The sequence below is a fragment of the Thunnus albacares genome, chromosome 13, assembly GCF_914725855.1.
Source record: "Thunnus albacares chromosome 13, fThuAlb1.1, whole genome shotgun sequence".
Taxonomy (NCBI): Eukaryota; Metazoa; Chordata; class Actinopteri; order Scombriformes; family Scombridae; genus Thunnus; species Thunnus albacares.
This window is the reverse complement of record NC_058118.1, coordinates 27768113-27785986: the sequence shown is the minus strand read 5'-3', so window position 1 is coordinate 27785986 and position 17874 is coordinate 27768113. Positions and strand designations below refer to the sequence as shown.

Sequence of the window (17874 nt, the reverse complement as noted above, 5' to 3'; positions counted from 1 at the left end):
AGCATGAATGTCACCTTTGTGTGGGATGTCCAAGTAAGATTTCTACTGTGGTGTACTCCGATGCACTGAGCTGGAATAGGCTTACTGCCTGACTTTTCTCCATCTGCCACAAAGGGCAGAAATTAATGCATTTTGACTGTACTCAAAAACAAACTTGGACAAGGAACATAAAGGTAAGAATTAAGCTTTCAAACTTGTACTGTCTACTTTTTCAGAGTTATTTCACTCATTTCCTGATCTTCATATTTGGCCTGTTTTGTTTTTTGTTTTGTTTTATTGATCAATGTGATTTTAAAGTGTTAGGGTTAGGGGTTAGGTGTAATTTAAAAAGGAAAAGACTTGAAGGATGGTATTTCAGTAGTTTGTTTAGAAAACATATGTTGTGTTAATTCTCTTCCATTAAATAGCGACACACATAACTTTTTTAATGCCAAGCAGTGTGTAGAATTTAGTGGCATCTAGCATAACAGACTTGGCAGAAATGAAAGATAATATTCATAAGTATGTTTTAATTATTGTATAATCACCTGAAAATAAGAATCCTTCGACAGAGCCCGCAATGTTGCACCGCCATGTTACTACAGTAGCCCAGAATAGACAAACCAAACACTGACTCTAGAGAGGGTCTTTCGCATTTTTCACGAGTTTCATGGCCACTCTAGGTTCTCCTACACCCTTGGAAGGGGAGGGGTATTCAGTTTGTTGCAGTCTGCAGCCTAACCACTAGATGCCACTAAATCCTACACACTTCTCCTTTAACTACACATTTTCTCTTTCTTCATACTTGTTTTCATGTTTTGCACATAACCAACGCTACCATGTCAAACATAAATACAACTAACATGCCATGTCAAAGAGGAACATGTCAAAGACTATAATTGTACCCCTTCACGGTGATTCAAGACCCGCATCACCCTGTCAGGGTTCATTTCACAATAATGACCCGCTCGCTGTACATTATCCCTTACTTGTATGATAGACTAACATCGCCCCTTTGCTTTTTATTATCTATTTGTTATCCTTAGGCTAAACTATTCTGTTGCACATTACATATAATTTCCTATTATATTCCTATTATAACATTACCTTTGCACTAACCTCAATCCGACTACTGCCTCAAGGTTTTGTTTTGCACAATAACTTGCCTATTACATTCAGTTTGTACATATTGTAAAAAACTCACTGTGTTTATGGGTATGTATATACTCTTTATATGTATATACAGTATGTAACTGTATATTCCTTGTGAATATAATACAGTTTTTCCTTTTTTTCATTTCTTCTTTTACTGCTACTTTTATATACTTTGTTCTATTTCATTGCCAATTGCATTGTTTTATTCTGTTCTAATTTAAAGTATTATAATAATAGTTTATACATTTTCTGTCTGTGTAGCATGGAGGTGGCTATAACTGCAGTTCATTGTGCAATTGTGTAACGTATCATGACAATTAAGCTTAACCTTGAATCTGTTTTCAATCTGTTTTGCTCCTATTTTATGTTATATCTCTATGTCTAATATTTATCGTAACATGTCCATCATTACAATTTTGGATGGCATATCCTATAAATAAAGGTTAATTCTTTAATAAAGCATGCAGCTACATGTTAATGTGTACCTATATTTCACAGTTTTGTTAGTTGCATTATGCAAAAAATATATTTTATTCTGTTTGAGTGAAGTTGGCCAGTAGATGATTTGAATATCTGTGTTAGTGACAACTCTGGATGTCCTGACTGAAGATCTTGTCCACGACAAAGTGCCGATTGAATCAGAAAAGCACAATTTAATTACTGCTCAAAATATTTATTCTCAAAATATTTGAAATTCATTGTGAATTTTAACCCTTCACACTAACCCAGGTCCTTCTAAACTCTCCTCAGGATCGTGTTTCAGATCTGGCTGAGCTGAAGTGCTGGAGGGAAGAATCCAGTTTATCACAGTCCAATAAGTCTATGTTCATGCTCTCCCATGGAACAAAATAATATGTTGACTCTTCTTTCCCTTCTTCAGTTGGTGCAGGGAGAAAACTCTCTCTTCTGTCGAGGATTTCTAGAGGAAGAGGATAATCGCTGTTGGACTTCGTCTTCTGCAGGGGAAGATTTAGACTCTCTGTTTGTTCTTTAGATGTATTGGTTTTGTTTTTGCTTTCAGTGGTGGCTGCAGCCTTTGCATTCGTCTGTTGTGCTGATACATCAGCTGTATGACTTGGAGTAGTGCTTGACACTGCTTTGACAACACCTTGCTCTGGTTGGCTGCTCGCTTTAGTCTCAGCCTCCTCAGCTCTGATCCTCTCCAGAAGTCTTGCATACTTCTTCCCAAAGTTCTCCTCTTTCTGCGGCCACGGCGGTGGCTGCAACACTGTCATAGGTACGTTTTCAGGTGCAGATGGACAAATGTAGCCTTCATAAACAAGCTTTTTGCTCGGCCCATGCTTTGTATAAACTGCAACACTGTCAGGTGGTGGACCAGACTCCAGACCAGTATGTACAGGCAGGGTAGTCCACTCTGGTGGAATCTGACATAGCAGATATTTTTCTGGTGGATAAACTGCGGAATGATAGCATAGACAAAAAAAAATAAGTATTAATGACAACTTTATTTCTGTGCACTTTTTAAAATAAAAAATAAAGTTTACAAAGATGTTTTTTTCGGGAGATAAATTTAAGTAGTGAAGAATAAAGTCTGAGAGTAAAACAGGAAAGAAAGTTAAAGAATAAAAGATTAGGAGGCCAAATTTTAAAGAAAAATTAAACAATAAAACATACTGGCAAAAATGTACACTGTTAAGGCAAGAACATACTCTTAAATGTTGTAATATTGCAAAAAAGTAGAAATTTAAAAAATGATAATGAAGGGAAATGATGAGCTAAAGTTTTCATGATTTCAAATTCAAGGAGTCCACATTAAAAAGCCCCAAAAGCAAATAATCACTATTTCAAACAAATCAAACTTTAAAAAAAAAATAGGTCAACACTTGTTATTTTACAGCATGACTGTATTTTGACTAATAAAAACCACCAAGAAATTAATTTTACATTCAAGGTTCATAGTTTAAAAAAAATAACCAAGGCTCTCTGTTACATACAGGGTCAATGACAGTGATCATATGACATGAATGTATTTTACATGGCTGTGTTAGTAAAAATACTTTAAAAAATGAATATATTATGAGTAAATCTGTTAATGTCATAAAAGTAAGAAGGTCTTTCTTTTAAAAAATAAAGTTGAGTGACAGTGATTCTACAAAATGGTTGTAATTTTACAAGATTGTCTTATCAGAAAACTGTTAAATTCCACAATAACAAAAGTGGCAAGTCATTAAAAAATAATGTGAAATGATGGTGATTCTAACATAGCTGTTTTTTTTACCAGGTTGTAGAAGAAACTGTGTGACATCAAGATTTTTCTATCCGGAAAAAGCTACAGAGTGCATCAATGTAATTCTTAATCATCTCTACAGAGACGTTGAGCCATGTGTCACCTGCGTAGCAATTAAGAAATGCCATGTACCAGAAGGAGAACAGTGTTTCATTTTAGCTTACCTCTTTTTCTTTTCTCACGTTTTTTATTCATGACTGTGGGTGTCAAATAATACCTTGACAAAAGGAAGAATGAAGAAGAAGTTACCAGTGATCAAAATCCTCTGAAGGCACAATCTGTAAACCAAATGTAAACAAAACTGTCGTCACGGCAACAAAGTTCTAAATACAACACTGGAAGCTGCTAACACTCCCACAGTTAAAGCTGCTATAGGGGCTCCTATATTTTCTTTAAAAGATCCTCAGTGTCACTGAACATAGAAACTCAGGACTCTCCCAGATAAAGTAACAGTAAAGGATTATATTATGACCACCAGTTTCAATTATGTTTACTTTGTTTCTGAAAAATCATGTTTTGACCAAGCGGCAACCTCTGGGGCTGTAAAATGAAGCCAAAAACTGCAGTTCCTTGAATGGCCACTTGAGGCTCTAAAAGCGAGTCAATCCCCATAGACCCCCATGTTAAAATGCCCAACTTTACAACAGAAATAAATATGTTGGTCTCTATAGCTAATTTCCCCTTTCAGGACAATTTTATTAAGCCGTAAAGTTATGCATAATGAAGGACATGGCTGCTTTGAGTGACAGGTCTGCCAGCCGCTAGGTGGCTTGTTTCAGCCGTTCAACCCGCCTCTTTGCCCATTTTTGATTGGCTGGGAGTTAGGCTACGTCCATATTTTTATACAGTCTATGGTTTTGACAGTGATTTCTAGCATGGCTAAGAATACTACAATACCTATGAGCCTCAGCCACTGTTGCTATGGAGAAGAAGGGGCGAGAATGGGCGAGAATTAGATGTAATGATTTCAAAAGGCTTCGTTGCTTAAGTTGCAAAACAAACATGGCGCCATAGTTGCTGAATTCACTCAAAAATGACCCAGAAATGAAAAATGAACTGATTCCCTCTGTGTAGATTGTAAAATTAGTTTTATTAACACACTTGGTGATTGGCTGTTTCTTGCTGAAATGCACCTTGGGAGTCGTAATTACCTTCTACCTTGAAATTCTTATGCGCAGTCTTGTACACTTTTTTTTTTACCAAAGAACGAAATATTTTCTAATGCAGTACGCAGATGATTTAACCAGGAGAGTTTCATGCCAATCCAAGCTGTAGAAGTGCTCAAACTGTGAGTATCATAATGTTGTCTATGTGAAAAATGAATGGGCTTCCCAGCAAACAGCAGACAGGCAAAGTGAGTGACTAGCTGATGAACATAGTGGAGCATTTGGCAGTTATACTGTTGGGTAGTTTAAAATACAGGTTCACAATTTTTCAAATCTGTCTTAAAACAACAGTCAGATACCCAAATCAACATCTGTTCATACTGACCATTAGAGGATCCCTTCATAATGGGAGACAAAATCTACAGTCGTCCTTCTGTGCAAAAATATATTTAAAAGTTTATGTGAAGCTAATATGAAGCTTCTGTTGTCCAAATCAGTCAAATCAAGTCATATCTTTCAAATTTACAGTCTATTTAGTGCCAAATTCCCTCTTTTTGTTACAATCCTTCCACTGCAGCTGAAAAACACTGTCAAAACACAAAGACTGTAACAATGGAAGAGATCCACTTTAAATGACTAACTCAGACTGCTGAAGCCTCATATTATCTTCAGATAAACCTTTAAATACAGTTTTGCTCAAAATGAGGACTACCTAAAAGCAATAGCTGCAAAGTAACTGGTGACTACAGTAACAAATAAGAAGTAAAATGCACAGGAACACTGAAGCCTGTAAATGTCTTAGTTTCATACACAATAGCAGTGACTCATGTAGTCTCCATGGATTCATGTGGTGATGAGTCTCAGTGAAATACAATACACTAAGTGTGATCACAGTTTCAGTTGGGTAAGGATGTTGACGCTGTATGATTGTGAAAAGATGGAAACCACACATCATGAGTGTCTTGTAGCTCTATGGATAGCATTGTCTGTCGGTCCACCACTTTGATCTACACTGAGATATCTCAACAACTATTAGATGATAAAACCAATGGCCAGAGCTATAAAAATAAAACTTAAATTGTAATAAACAATAGTTTAAGGCAGGTTGATATCTGTGTGCTGCTTTTTCAGCCAGTTGTAGCAAAGGAATTAAACTCATGGATGTTAGCTAAATTGCTATTTCCATTTACTTGCTCATCATTAAGTACATGGATGTGTATGACTTGCATCATACAAATTAGAGCTGCAACAATTAGTCGATTAATCGATTAGTTGCCAACTATTAAATTAATTGCTTTCAATCATTTTTTAAGAAGAAAATGTCCAAATTCTCCTGTTCCTGTTTTTCTGGTTTCTTTAGTCTTCTGTGACAGTAAACTGAGTATCTTTGGGTTTTAGACTGTTGTGGACAAAACAAAACACTTGAAGCTTTGGGAAACAGCGATTGATATTTTTCACCATTTCTTGACATTTTATGGACCAAACAACTAATCGATTAATCAAGAAAATAATCAACAGATCTAAAACAAATGAGTTACCCCATCGTTTGGTATCTTAACAGGATCTACAAAAATAGTATTGTGAATTGTTTTGTCCTCTAGCTGTTTTGTTGCTAAGCTGAATATTCTCATTTCTGTTTACTTTCAAGAAGATGAGAAGATAAGAAAATCCATCATAATCACTGACTCAGTGAATACATCTCATGCATTCAATGTAAATTAAATGTAATATGTAATAAAATCAAATAAAATGCAATAAAGAGAAAGCATTCAGATGATAAAATGTCAGAACCATGTCTGAGGCCTGTTTGTTGCACGTCTCATTACTGTTATTGGCACCGGTCTTCTATTTTTCCATTTGCTCTGGACATATGGTGTTCTATATTAAAAAGCGGTGGGCTAGAGGACTGTAGGGTAAGATTTTCTTGGCAAACTGCCAGCTACAGCAGCCATCTATCCTGTGTGTCAGTCAGGATGTGCTTTTACTCAATTTGCACAACCTTGGCTGGGGTTTTCATCCTATCTGCAGGCCCCCGCACAGCGCTGCCTCTCCCCAGAGCCAATGATAACAACTCCAAATTCCACCTAAAGTTATATTTCATGCTAATGAATTAATGTACCCTTTCGCATTTTCAGCCCGAAAATGTGTTCCTCTCCCATGCCAAAATGAAAAATCAAATCAGCCTCGTCATTTGCAGTTGATTTGTTAAGGTCCCATCTCACTTTCCTTCTTTTCCCTCGGCATGGCTGATGAGACAGCACAGCTGTGTTCCTGTTGGTGTTTCTGATAACACCAAATTAAATGCCGTCTGACAGTTTGGCTGTTAATGTGAAATCGCAAACGTCAAGCTGACTCAGATCAATAAATTAAACACTGTATAAATTCACCATCCACCTCCATCTTCGCTGCCATGAATTCAAAGAGCCTTGATCAACTTTTAAAATGAAGACTGGAGTCCAGTTGTGATGTTCAGAGAAATGAATCTACTGTCTTCAGCTTGATACATAAAAAATATGAGATATGTGTGATATCTGTCATAATATGACAGTATTATGTTAAAAAATGATTACAAGGAACAAGTGATCAGTGGGTTGTGAGCTCCTACACTGGTTGAGCTGTAACACAAGTTTTAGGGACCAAAAGATAAATTAAACTTAACGTTAACATTTTTGGAGAACACAGACAAATGTTGTCCTGCTGATAGGAGCATTAGCAGATCAGAAAACGCTTATGTGTGTCCTTCTGGACTACATGTAGCAACACTACGAGTCCTCCACATTAATCGACCAAGTACGTCGTTTGACCATGTGACTCCAGAACAACACATAGGAGCATTTTCTAATTGGTCGCCCCTATCGGCAATAATCGTCAGGGCAACATCATATGTCTAAACTTTGCAAAATCGTTACACTGGCAAAGTCCACTGTTGGGTTGATACCACCCGCCATCCCTCCTCCTCCTCTGAATGAGGAATTGTCAACTTATACTGTAGACGTCATCAGATATGCGCCACTGCTCCGTGTCAGAATTAGTACGGCCGCTAGATAGCATCTGTCACTCAAACGTAACTATACGTCATTTTTGGTAGATAGTAGGGAGATGGAAGCACAGTCAGATTAACCTCCTATGTTTGTCATTGGGCCTCCACTCAGTATTACCCTAGAGCTGATATTGTTTGATGATTATTTGATTAAGCAGTTGACAGAAAATTGGCAACATAATGTAAAATTCACACACCAACTTCTCAAATGTTGATATTTGTTCATATTCCAAGTTTTCCATGATAATAAACTCAACATCTTTGGGTTTTTAACTGTTGATCAAACAAAATAGTTCATCTGAATATGTTAATCTTGGCTTTAAGGAATAATGGTCTGCATTTATCCTCTTTTTTTTGACATTTTATACACTGAAAAATCAATCCATTATTAAAGAAAGTAATTGTCAGGCCAATTGATAATGAAAATAATTATTAGTAGCAGCCTTACATTACTTATAGAATAACACTAGCTTGCCCTCAGTTTTGTGTGTGCAACAAACGAAGACAATTATAAACTAAAACATTTAAAGTCTTAAAATTGAAGAGCAGGACCACAAGATGGAGGATGGAGGACCCATCGCAGTCAATATTGTATTTAAATGGTGCGAATTTCTAACAAATTTTCAATAATCAAATTAAGTAGATCCAAATTCTAAATGTGCCGCAGGGTCTCTGTAAGTATGTATCTCACTTGCATTCCTGTGAGTGTGTGTGTATATTGCTGACTCTATGCCATAATAATATTATTGTGTGTAAATATTTCTTGTGTGTATGTGTATGTGGAGTTGCTTGCTGCAAATCCGTCAGCATGATCTTCTTTTTTCTCCCCAGCCAGAGCCAATCGATTCTCCACAGGCTGGTGGGCTGGGAACCACTGCTTTCTGTCAGAGCCTTGAATGAGCTGGTGGGTGGATGGATTACTTCATTGTAGCGAGGGGCATGCAGCTAGAGATTTCACATTATATTAAATTAAAACCTGTAATTATGAAAACAATGGCCTGAAAATTGTGTAACCCCGTTTTATTTTAATGATTGACTTGATTTTCATTTAAGTCAGAAAATGGAGCCGTGCGATTCTAGCGGGGCACGCTTTTGTTGTTGTAATGCAGCAAGCATTGATCATTCAGAGAGAGCTCAATTCATTCACAAAGATAATTCAGTGTAAACCTCAACCGTGGCTCAAATATTTTTACTTCAATAATGAAGCGATGGTGCAGCTGAGCGGAGGAGGAGAGCATGCTCGTTTGGTTTCGTGTGACAAAGATTCATATTGAGAAAAGACTCAAGAAGAGCAGATGTGATATCTCCAAAGTCGAGATGTTTGTCTAATATAATTTGTATGAGTCCAGGTCTCATGTCAGTTACAGAGCAGGTCAGCCCGAGAGCTAGCAAGGATTCAGCCTCTTAAGTGCAAGTTAAGCCCCTTTACTAAAAATGAGATTCAGATTCAGATTCAGACAACTTTATTACTCCCAAAAGGACAATGTAGTTTGGCAGTGTACCCAGACCAGACCCAGACCATGCATAAGAAAAACAAAAAACAAACAAACAAAAAACAGACAGATCTATGCCAGAGACAGTCAGTACACAGGTACTCACAGACATGTAAATAAATGAACAATAAATAGGTACATAATAAATAAGTAAAATCCTAGTCCCAAGAATAACAAGCCCCAAAATGATTAGTTAAGACAAATAAAAACTCCACGAGTATGGAAATATTATTCATTCCACATACTGCTATCAAGCCTGATGGCAGAAGGAATGAAAGATTTTGAAAGACGATTTGTCTTCACAAGTGGCGCTGTAAAACGACAGCCTGAGGGCATTAAAATGAAGTCGGAGAACAGGATGTGCTCGAGTTGGGAAACTATTCCACCTGCCTCTCCCACAGAGAACACGAGTCTCTTTGCCAGATACCAATTATCTTAGAACAGACCTTCACAATATTGTAGAGGCAGTACTTGTCCAACAAACAAAAGAAAATATTAAGATACTTTCAATAAAAGACTGATAGAAAATACATAAGATTTCCTTACAGACATTAAAAGAATTTAACTTCCTTAGCAGGTGAATCCTCTTTTGGCCACGTTTCAGTGTTAACATCAAACTTCAAACGACACATTAAGGTCTAGGAAGTTTTCATCGCACCAACTGACAAAGTCAGGTAGAGCACTACCATGGTCAGACTCCGTATCATCGGAAAATTTCACCAGATAGCTGCCTTCTCTATGAGACCTGCAGCTATCTGTGTACAGGATAAAGAGAAGGGGTGGCAAAACACAACCCTGGGGTGAACCTATGTTTGAAGCCAGTGGATCCGACATAATGCCATTAACTAAAACACTCTGTTTCCTGTCAGTTAAGAAGTTTAAAAGCAATAATAAGAACTGATCAGGTAATTTAAAATAAGATGAGAGCTGATCTATTAAAATATGTGGCTGCATTTTATTAAAAGCAGAGGAAAAATCTGCAAATAAAAGCCTAACATGGGATTGTGGTTTCTCCAGATGTTTATAGACTCTATCGAGAATGAAGACTTTTGCATCCTCTACCCTCCTGCTGGCCTGATAGGCAAACTGCAAGGGATCAAGTTTGTCAGACACCAAGGAGATAACCTCATCTTTTAGAATCCTCTCAAAAACTTTCATTACCAAAGATGTTAAAGCTACAGGTCTAAATTCATTTAACTCTCTGGGATTTTTTCTATCGTTGAAGTTTTGCAAATGGAAGGAAGTTTGCAATGATCAGCACACAATTGGAAGACACGAGAAAAGATGGTCGGCACAGTATTTCAAAGTGTGCCCACAAATTGCATCAGGGCCGACCGCCTTCCTTATATTTGTTTTCTTTAGCACCTATCTTGTGATATTACAAGATCTCTTTGAGGTATGAGAGAATCCCTCAACATGTGAATTTCAGAAATAAAATCTGACCGATTCGAAACGAGAGAAAAAACAATTGAATGTGTTAGGCAAATCTGCATAATTTATTCCGTTAATGATGACAAGAATGTGTAGTCAGGGTTGAACAGTAATCATAGATAATAAATCCATCTGAAAGTGTCATTTTCAAATCCACACTATAAATCAGAACTTACATAATTAACAGTGTCTTAACAAAGATAAAAAGGTGAAGGTTTTACTCAGCAACCATTGATTTCACCTACTGTAATGGTAACAGTCCCTTGCACATTTAAAGGATAGGCTCAAAGTTTAATTTCAATGTAAGTGATGGTGGCCAAGATGCACACAGTCATTTTGTGTAAAAATACATTTTACAAATAAATTTTATAGTTTTATATCAAAAGCTTCTATGAGGCTTCAGCAGTCTGAGTTAGTCATATCAAGTGGATATCTGCCACATTTACTTTGTTTTTAGCATCAAATTCCCTCTTTATGTTTCCTCGGACAGTGTTGATCTGCAGTGGACGTATAGTAACAAAAAGAGCCACCAAAAATATGTAACGTTGGAAGATATCTACTTGATTTGACTAATTTAGACGACTTTTAAATACATTTTTGCACAGAAGGAGGACTGTGGATTTTGTCCCCCCTCACTTCTAATAGCCAGTATGAACAGGAGGAATGATTATGGCAAGAAAAACTTATTTCAATGTTCATTTGGGCTTCTGAAGAAAGACTTGAAAAATTGTGAACCAAAACCTGATGCTGACAGCAGACACAGGATGGAAAATATAAATTATTCTACTCTGCTTCATTAAACTTGCACTAGCTGATTTTTTTGGCCATATGGGGCTAAACAGTCGCCCATTTACACATCAAGCAGACGCAGAGCAACATTATCATTCATTTGGAGTTATGTTTATGTCCACCTGATGACTCTGTAAGTGACTCCAAAGGAGAGCGAGCAGCTCTGTTTTTGTCTCCACCAACTCCTAAGAAAAAGATCTAGCTTTTTCTCACTGCTAAATCTCCACTATGTTCATCAACTAGTCACTAACTTTGTCTGTCAGTTTGGTGCTGGGCAGGAAGTGGACGCTGGCTTTATCAGAGCTTTTTGCTGGAAAAAAAACCCCCCACTGTTGACAGCAGTGAGATTGAATGCCAGATAACTAAAACAATGAGCTGAAAGATATGATAAAGGGCAACTGCAGCTACACCTTTTACATACACTTAGTTGTTTGATTGGTAATATAAACATATTGATTGTAGCTGCTTTAATGTTAATTCTATGAACTGGTGAAACAACAAAAAAAAATCTTGGCTGTTGTCTGGTTAATATGCTCTCTGCATGCCGGTGTTTGTACATTCACAATTCGCCAAAGAGGGTTTTGTTGATGAAAAAAGAAATTAACAACTGTGTATAATTTAGTATAGTTTGTTTTTTAAAATAGTGCAGGCTCAGACTGCTGTGGGTGGTCTGTGTCTTTTTGTTTTTCAAAGAGACTGATGATTCTTCCTCTAGATAATCGACCTATCTGATCACCTCATGTCAGTTTCAGGCAGGTCATTGTCAGGCAGTTGTTCAGGCAGTGCAAATTAATTTTAAATCCTCAAACTAATAAAGTAGCTTTGACAAAAAAAAATGCATAAAATAATGAATGGAAACCAATGGGTGCCTTGAATGGTAGAAAAATACACAGCAGTATGGTTTCTAAAACATTTGCTGTGATGTGAAGTAACAGTGATTTGTTGTCAGTGGGTTAAAGCTGCTGTTGAGTATTTTATAAAAGATTGATGCTTGCAGTTGCTGGGGTCTAAACTCAGGTCATCTTTTGAACATTAGGCTACCCTGTCATGCGCGTGTGACTGAATGTGTGCTACCACAAAAGAGAGAATTCGTCACTCGTAGCCCAGCTGTGTGCTTGCTAAGTGTGAACAGAGTGAGGCGAGATGGGGGCATTAAGACATGAGAATGTGGGAATGCCAAATAGAGAAGAAAGCATGCAGCCGTTCCTATTATCCGATTAGACGTCAGAAGGGAAGGAGCCAAAAATCACCGACTGACTCATCTGTTTTCTGTCTTTCTATAATGCTGCATTCACATCCAGCCAGATGCCAGTTATAACCGTCACTTATTTTCTTTCTTATAACCAAAGTGGCAATGTTTATTACACGTCACAATACAACAGACTTCTTCAGATTCTTCTGCCTGTGAGATATTTTTGAGGGGTAAAACAACGGTTTCCAAGGTCTGAAAGTCACAATATCACAAAAGAGTTATATTTCTTTTTCTTTTTAAAGGTTTTTAGGCTTGACTGAGGTGAATAAGTTCAATACAAAATAAATGCAACAAAGTGCAATGTAAACAGGCTGAATCATGACGTACTGAACGCAGCATGTGACTTAAACGTCACTCAAGCTTCCAACTGAAGAGACAAAAACATCAGATATGTGTGGAGCGACTGTAATGTTCCTCAAATTTATACATGAAACAAACAGAAACGTCACATCTCCATCACGTTTTCCACGTGGTTTTCCATAATTTGAGCTTTGACTTCTACTTTGATTTTTAAAGATCAGTTATTTTGTTGCGCCCCTTCTGTTTCTGCAATGGTTTAATGGCACTGACTGGAGAATTGACGCCACCAGCTGTTAATCTCAACCACCCAACTCCTAATATTCATATAACAGATGTGAATGGAAACAAGCCAATTTGCAAATTTTCTGGAAATTCAGTCAACATTTGCGTTACATTTGGATGGAAATCTAGCTAAAGTTACCACATAGAATCCCCCAAATCAACTGCTTGTATTTTCTACATGTTTCCAGTAAATACTGAGACAAAAACATCAGATCTGTGTTGACTGTAACGTTCTTCAGATTAATACATGAAACAAACAGAAATGTAATATTTCCATCATGTTTTCCATGGTTTGAAGTTTGACTGGCCCTCTTCTTCCACAATGGTTTAGTGCCCATCGTGCAAGAAGTTGTGCTTGCACCACGGTAGCTTAAACACCTGCCGGATTTATTTTTTATACACATTTAAGAGGCATTTTTTGTTAGTATTATTGAATGAGGCATTATTTCATTAAGGGGACGTTTCCCATTGTGCAGCACCTTGTGAGGTTTCTCCAAGTGAATATTATTTGGGTTTTTTTATTTCTTTATGTGGCTGGGAGCTGGTTTTCCGACTTCTTACAGAACATCTGTGTTCAAGGGGAATCAGTACCGCCACAAACCCTCCTGTTGTGTCACAACAGGTGTCATTATGTGCTGTCATCAAAAACATTGAAATGGTTTTAAAACAGTATCCTGACTAAACTTTTACATATACCTGTCTGCCATAATCCATCAACATATTTTCTTCTGAACTCAACTATAGTTAAAATAATTCATAATTTCTTAGTCAGGATCCTGTTTTGGGTCAAAATTGACCTGAGGACAACAGGAGGGTTAACAGCAGTGAACTGGATACTTCACGTTTACCTTGATGAGCCCTGAACTCCTAATATTCACATAACAGTAGCAGATGGAAACACACATTAATTTGCATTTCTTTTTGCTGATTTTATGGAAATGTGGTTAAAGGTTTGCGCTACATTTGAAACTAATTTTCACTTGAAACTAATTTTCCCGAGCTGCAAACTATGCATAACATAAGCCTTGTTTGAACAGGGACCATTTAACGTCGTTTGTTGGGAAACAGCTGCAAAACTTCTGATGAGTTGTGCAGATCAGTTAAGACACACACCACATCATAGACCAGTTTCTGGAGATTTCCACTGCAATTCTGTTGAAAATAGTGAAGATCTATGTACTTTGTGCAACACAGAGTATCACAGGGTGAATACAAAGTCAGGGTTGTGGACTGCTGCTCAGGTCTAAGACAACCACATACACATACACCAACAAAGCTCCACTTTCATCCCTTCAAACCTTATTTACACACTTCAGATAACGTTCTCTGAACTGAACCGACGGCTAAAATTGGAAACTTCACTCAGGCAAAGAGAAATATCTATTTGAAAACACGAATGTCTTATTCCGATCAGTAATCTGCGATACACTTCCCTGTGCAGCTCCAAAATCCCCTTGATCTTTTAGTCATTTAGTGCCAGTCCACTTCCGCTGGTTTACTTCTTCCTCTGTGAATTCTGGAAAAAGAAGTGTAATTCTCACAGTCAATAAGAGGAATGCCATCCATCAGATATAATGCAAGAGTTTGACTCTGGCTTTTTTGTTAACATCAGGAGGTTTGTGACTCTACTTTTGAAAAAGTGATAATGTTTCAACTGACAGCCAGCTCATGAAAGCTTTAGTAAATTGTTTTTGTTTTTGTCATGGTTACCTGATTTTGTGAAATATGGACATGTAGAGAAAAGTAGATGTAGTTTTAGAATCTAAGAAATATAATTTGGATACACTTAAATTGAATTAAATATAAAATTAAATTAAATATAATTTAGGATAATCACTTAAACCATCAGTGGTTTTAGGTTGTTTTTTTCTGCCCGTAAACATCACATTAAATCCTACTGTTATATAAATTAGAATTATACTATGATTAGATGTCTTAAAACCTTACTATGTGCGTACTCTTGTTTTTACATGTCATGATGAATGTTCCTGTTTTGCTCTGCAAAGTTGCCGAAACAGCAAATGTAGCGGCTAAGATTAACAACGGGAGGCCAGTACATGCAGGCTAATTACAACCAATTAGAGAAGTGAGAAAATGTCATGAAGTTATTTGTGGAATATGTCTGTAAACATTAGAAGAAGTATGAGACGCCCCTTTGTAAGGTATATAAACCAATTGTGAATGTTCTGTGATGAGCCTTTTTCCTCTGTAACCCTGTTTGTATGTTGCACTGTGAAACGCTCCTTCTTCGGATCCAGTCTCCATTATTTAAAGGTCATTGAGAAGAAATTCTTTTAACACCTACTTACCCTTGTTTACTCGTAATTCTGATGTCTAACTACATCTGAAGGCAGCATTTGCAAGTATGTGTCACATCCTGCCTGGACTTTATGTGTTTTTTAGTCTTTTTATGTTCTTGTGTTCTTTAGGGTCTCCTGGTTTGCACGTCTGTTTAGTCCTTCGGTTCATATGGGTTTTCTTGTTATATTTGGGCGGTGGGTTTGGACTGCCTTTTGTTGTTTAGCCTGGTGTATTGTATACTTTAGTTTAGGTTCATGATGGTTCTTGGACAGGTTGGTGTGGGTTGTATTGTGTTTTCTGGGTTTTGGTTTTGTTACTGTGTTTCCCTTGTGTGTTCATGTACTCCTTCTCACCTGCCCTGCTTCACCCTCGTTAGCCCTGCTCTGCTCTGTGTCTTCCCCACACCTGCCCTGTATCAGTCTCGTCAGCCCTGCCCTGCTTCCTGTGTTTCCTCAGCCAATCACTCCCAGCCTGCCCTTGTGTCTCGTCACCTGTTCCCCATTCCCTGATTAGTTTAGTCTGTATTTAGGGTCTGGTTTTGAGTTGAGTCTTTGTTGGATCATTCGTTTTGTTTCATCTGCTAGTTCTGTTCAGCTCTGTTTGCCTGTTCTTGAACATCCATGATTAAAGGAGATTTTTTTCATCAAATCTGCACTCTGGCCTCTGTGCGTGGGTCCACTCCTGCTTACCCAACCTGACAGTATGTGGAAATAACCCAAATAAATCTGTCCTTTTTTCTCTTTTTCCGATTAATAGCTTTACTGTGCCATTTTGTCAAAGTCATCATCCAGGAAGATCAACGAGACACCAAAGACCATCTATTAACAGTGAGAAGGGCAATGATTTCACCCTTGTGTTGACCACTTTTTATCATCATGACCAAATTTCCACACGTTTGTCACATGAGTCATTTTGTCAAACATACTGCAATACTGACTCTGGAGTACCATCTAAGGCTTACAGTAGGGCATCTTCAAATCTAAAGCTTCTTATTGTGAAAAAATGTAAGTAAATCAAAACGCATCACTACAAGCCATGTGAGAACATTTAATCCTCATTGGTTAGTTGAGTCTGGGTGCAAACAAGAACATAAACACAAAGAAAGTCCTAAAGACGCTCCTATCAAATATCAGGAATGTAACGTACTTTGTTGGGTTAGTTTAGGTTGGATAGATGATAGCAACTGTTGATTCCATTCATCCGCATCTCAGTATGCAAAGCAACACCTGGTTATGGGGACCAGTTTAACTTGTAGCCTTGCACTTGGGTTGGATCAAGGTCGTATCCCATTCCCACCACAAACAAATCTGTTACAGAATTTATTTCGGTTGATTTAGTCTTCACCCAAGTATGACAACAGTGTTCAGATCTGCCTAAATGAAACGCACAAAGGGGGAGGAAGGAACCACAGTCTGATTCAACAGGACTAAACAACATGTGTGAAAACACTCCTACGGCGTTTTCACACTAGTAGTTCATTTGCTCTGGTCCGAATCAGTTGATGGGTTGGTGAACTTGATGCATTTTCCTCTTGGTTCAGTTTCTTTTCACACAGAGAAAAATCCAATCGAGCCAAAATGCAGCACTACAAGCCACATTCACCTCACTCATTGGTCAGATGTGTCTGGGGCGGGAGCAAGAACGTAAACACATGAAGAAGGTCCTGAAGGAGGTCCACTGGCCAAATACAACATATTTTGTTGTGCTAGTCCAAGTCCGATCTCGATTCATTCTCCAGCTAGTTGTTAGCAACATTTAATTCGCATCCCACTATGTAAACTCACCTGGCTATGGGAGTCGTTTCACTCAAACTTGCAGAGTACACCTAATAGTCGGGTTGCATCGAAGTCAGATCATGTTCCCACCACAAACAAACTCAGACCCCCTTCTCTAAAGGGTCTTGGGTGCGGTGGTTTTGTTCTGCACCCAAGTGCGACCAAAACAAAACACACCAAGGGGGAAAACCAACCAGAGTTTGATTTAAAGTGTTGGTGTGAAAACATTTCTTACTCTCTGGTTGGAGCATCCAAGTCATATGTCTCTATGTCTGTAGGGCTGCATGTGGCTCAGATGATGCAGCATATGATACGAGTAGTTACAGTTAATTATACTACACTGTACTATACTACTCCAAGATTTTTTCATTCCAACAACTATGCGTTTATTTAATTTTTCCATATTTCCAGACACATTTTTAAAAAATAACTGTTAAATTGCAGATTTAACAGTGATGTTCGATGCAGTACTGGCAATTTAATTACACCTCTCTCTAACCCTGTTTTCAGATGTGAGCAAAATGATTATATTGTCAATGCTGACATTAATTTATAATGACTGCTTTCCTCTCTGGACAGGAGCTCTCTTCTTTATCTGCTCTCTCTTTGTCCTTCATTCTTCATATTTCTTCATCTATCCTCTGCTTGTTCTCCCTGTCTCCATTTCTCTCTGTAACCTTGTGAGTTTGCTTTAATATTCATGGTGATTGAACCTGAGGGGAA

General features: G+C 37.7%; 1 protein-coding gene across 1 annotated transcript; it reads right to left on the bottom strand.

Moving 5' to 3' along the window:
• Positions 1 to 1791: 1791 nt before the first annotated feature.
• LOC122995796 lies at positions 1792 to 3676 on the bottom strand. Its single transcript, XM_044371163.1, has 2 exons — positions 3547 to 3676; positions 1792 to 2551 (listed from the first exon to the last, which is right to left on the bottom strand). Exons 1-2 carry the CDS (start codon positions 3575 to 3577, stop codon positions 1881 to 1883), a joined length of 702 nt encoding a protein of 233 aa, XP_044227098.1. The 5' UTR covers positions 3578 to 3676; the 3' UTR covers positions 1792 to 1880.
• Between the last annotated feature and the right edge of the window lie 14198 nt (positions 3677 to 17874).

What these genes read in the sequence shown, in the direction of transcription:
- LOC122995796 (XM_044371163.1), bottom strand. Translation starts at nt 3,577, where the DNA reads ATGAATAAAAAACGTGAGAAAAGAAAAAGAG. An exon ending in ACGTGAGAAAAGAAAAAGAG is followed by an intron (nt 2,552 to 3,546) that starts GTAAGCTAAAAT and finishes ATCATTCCGCAG; the next exon opens with TTTATCCACCAGAAAAATAT.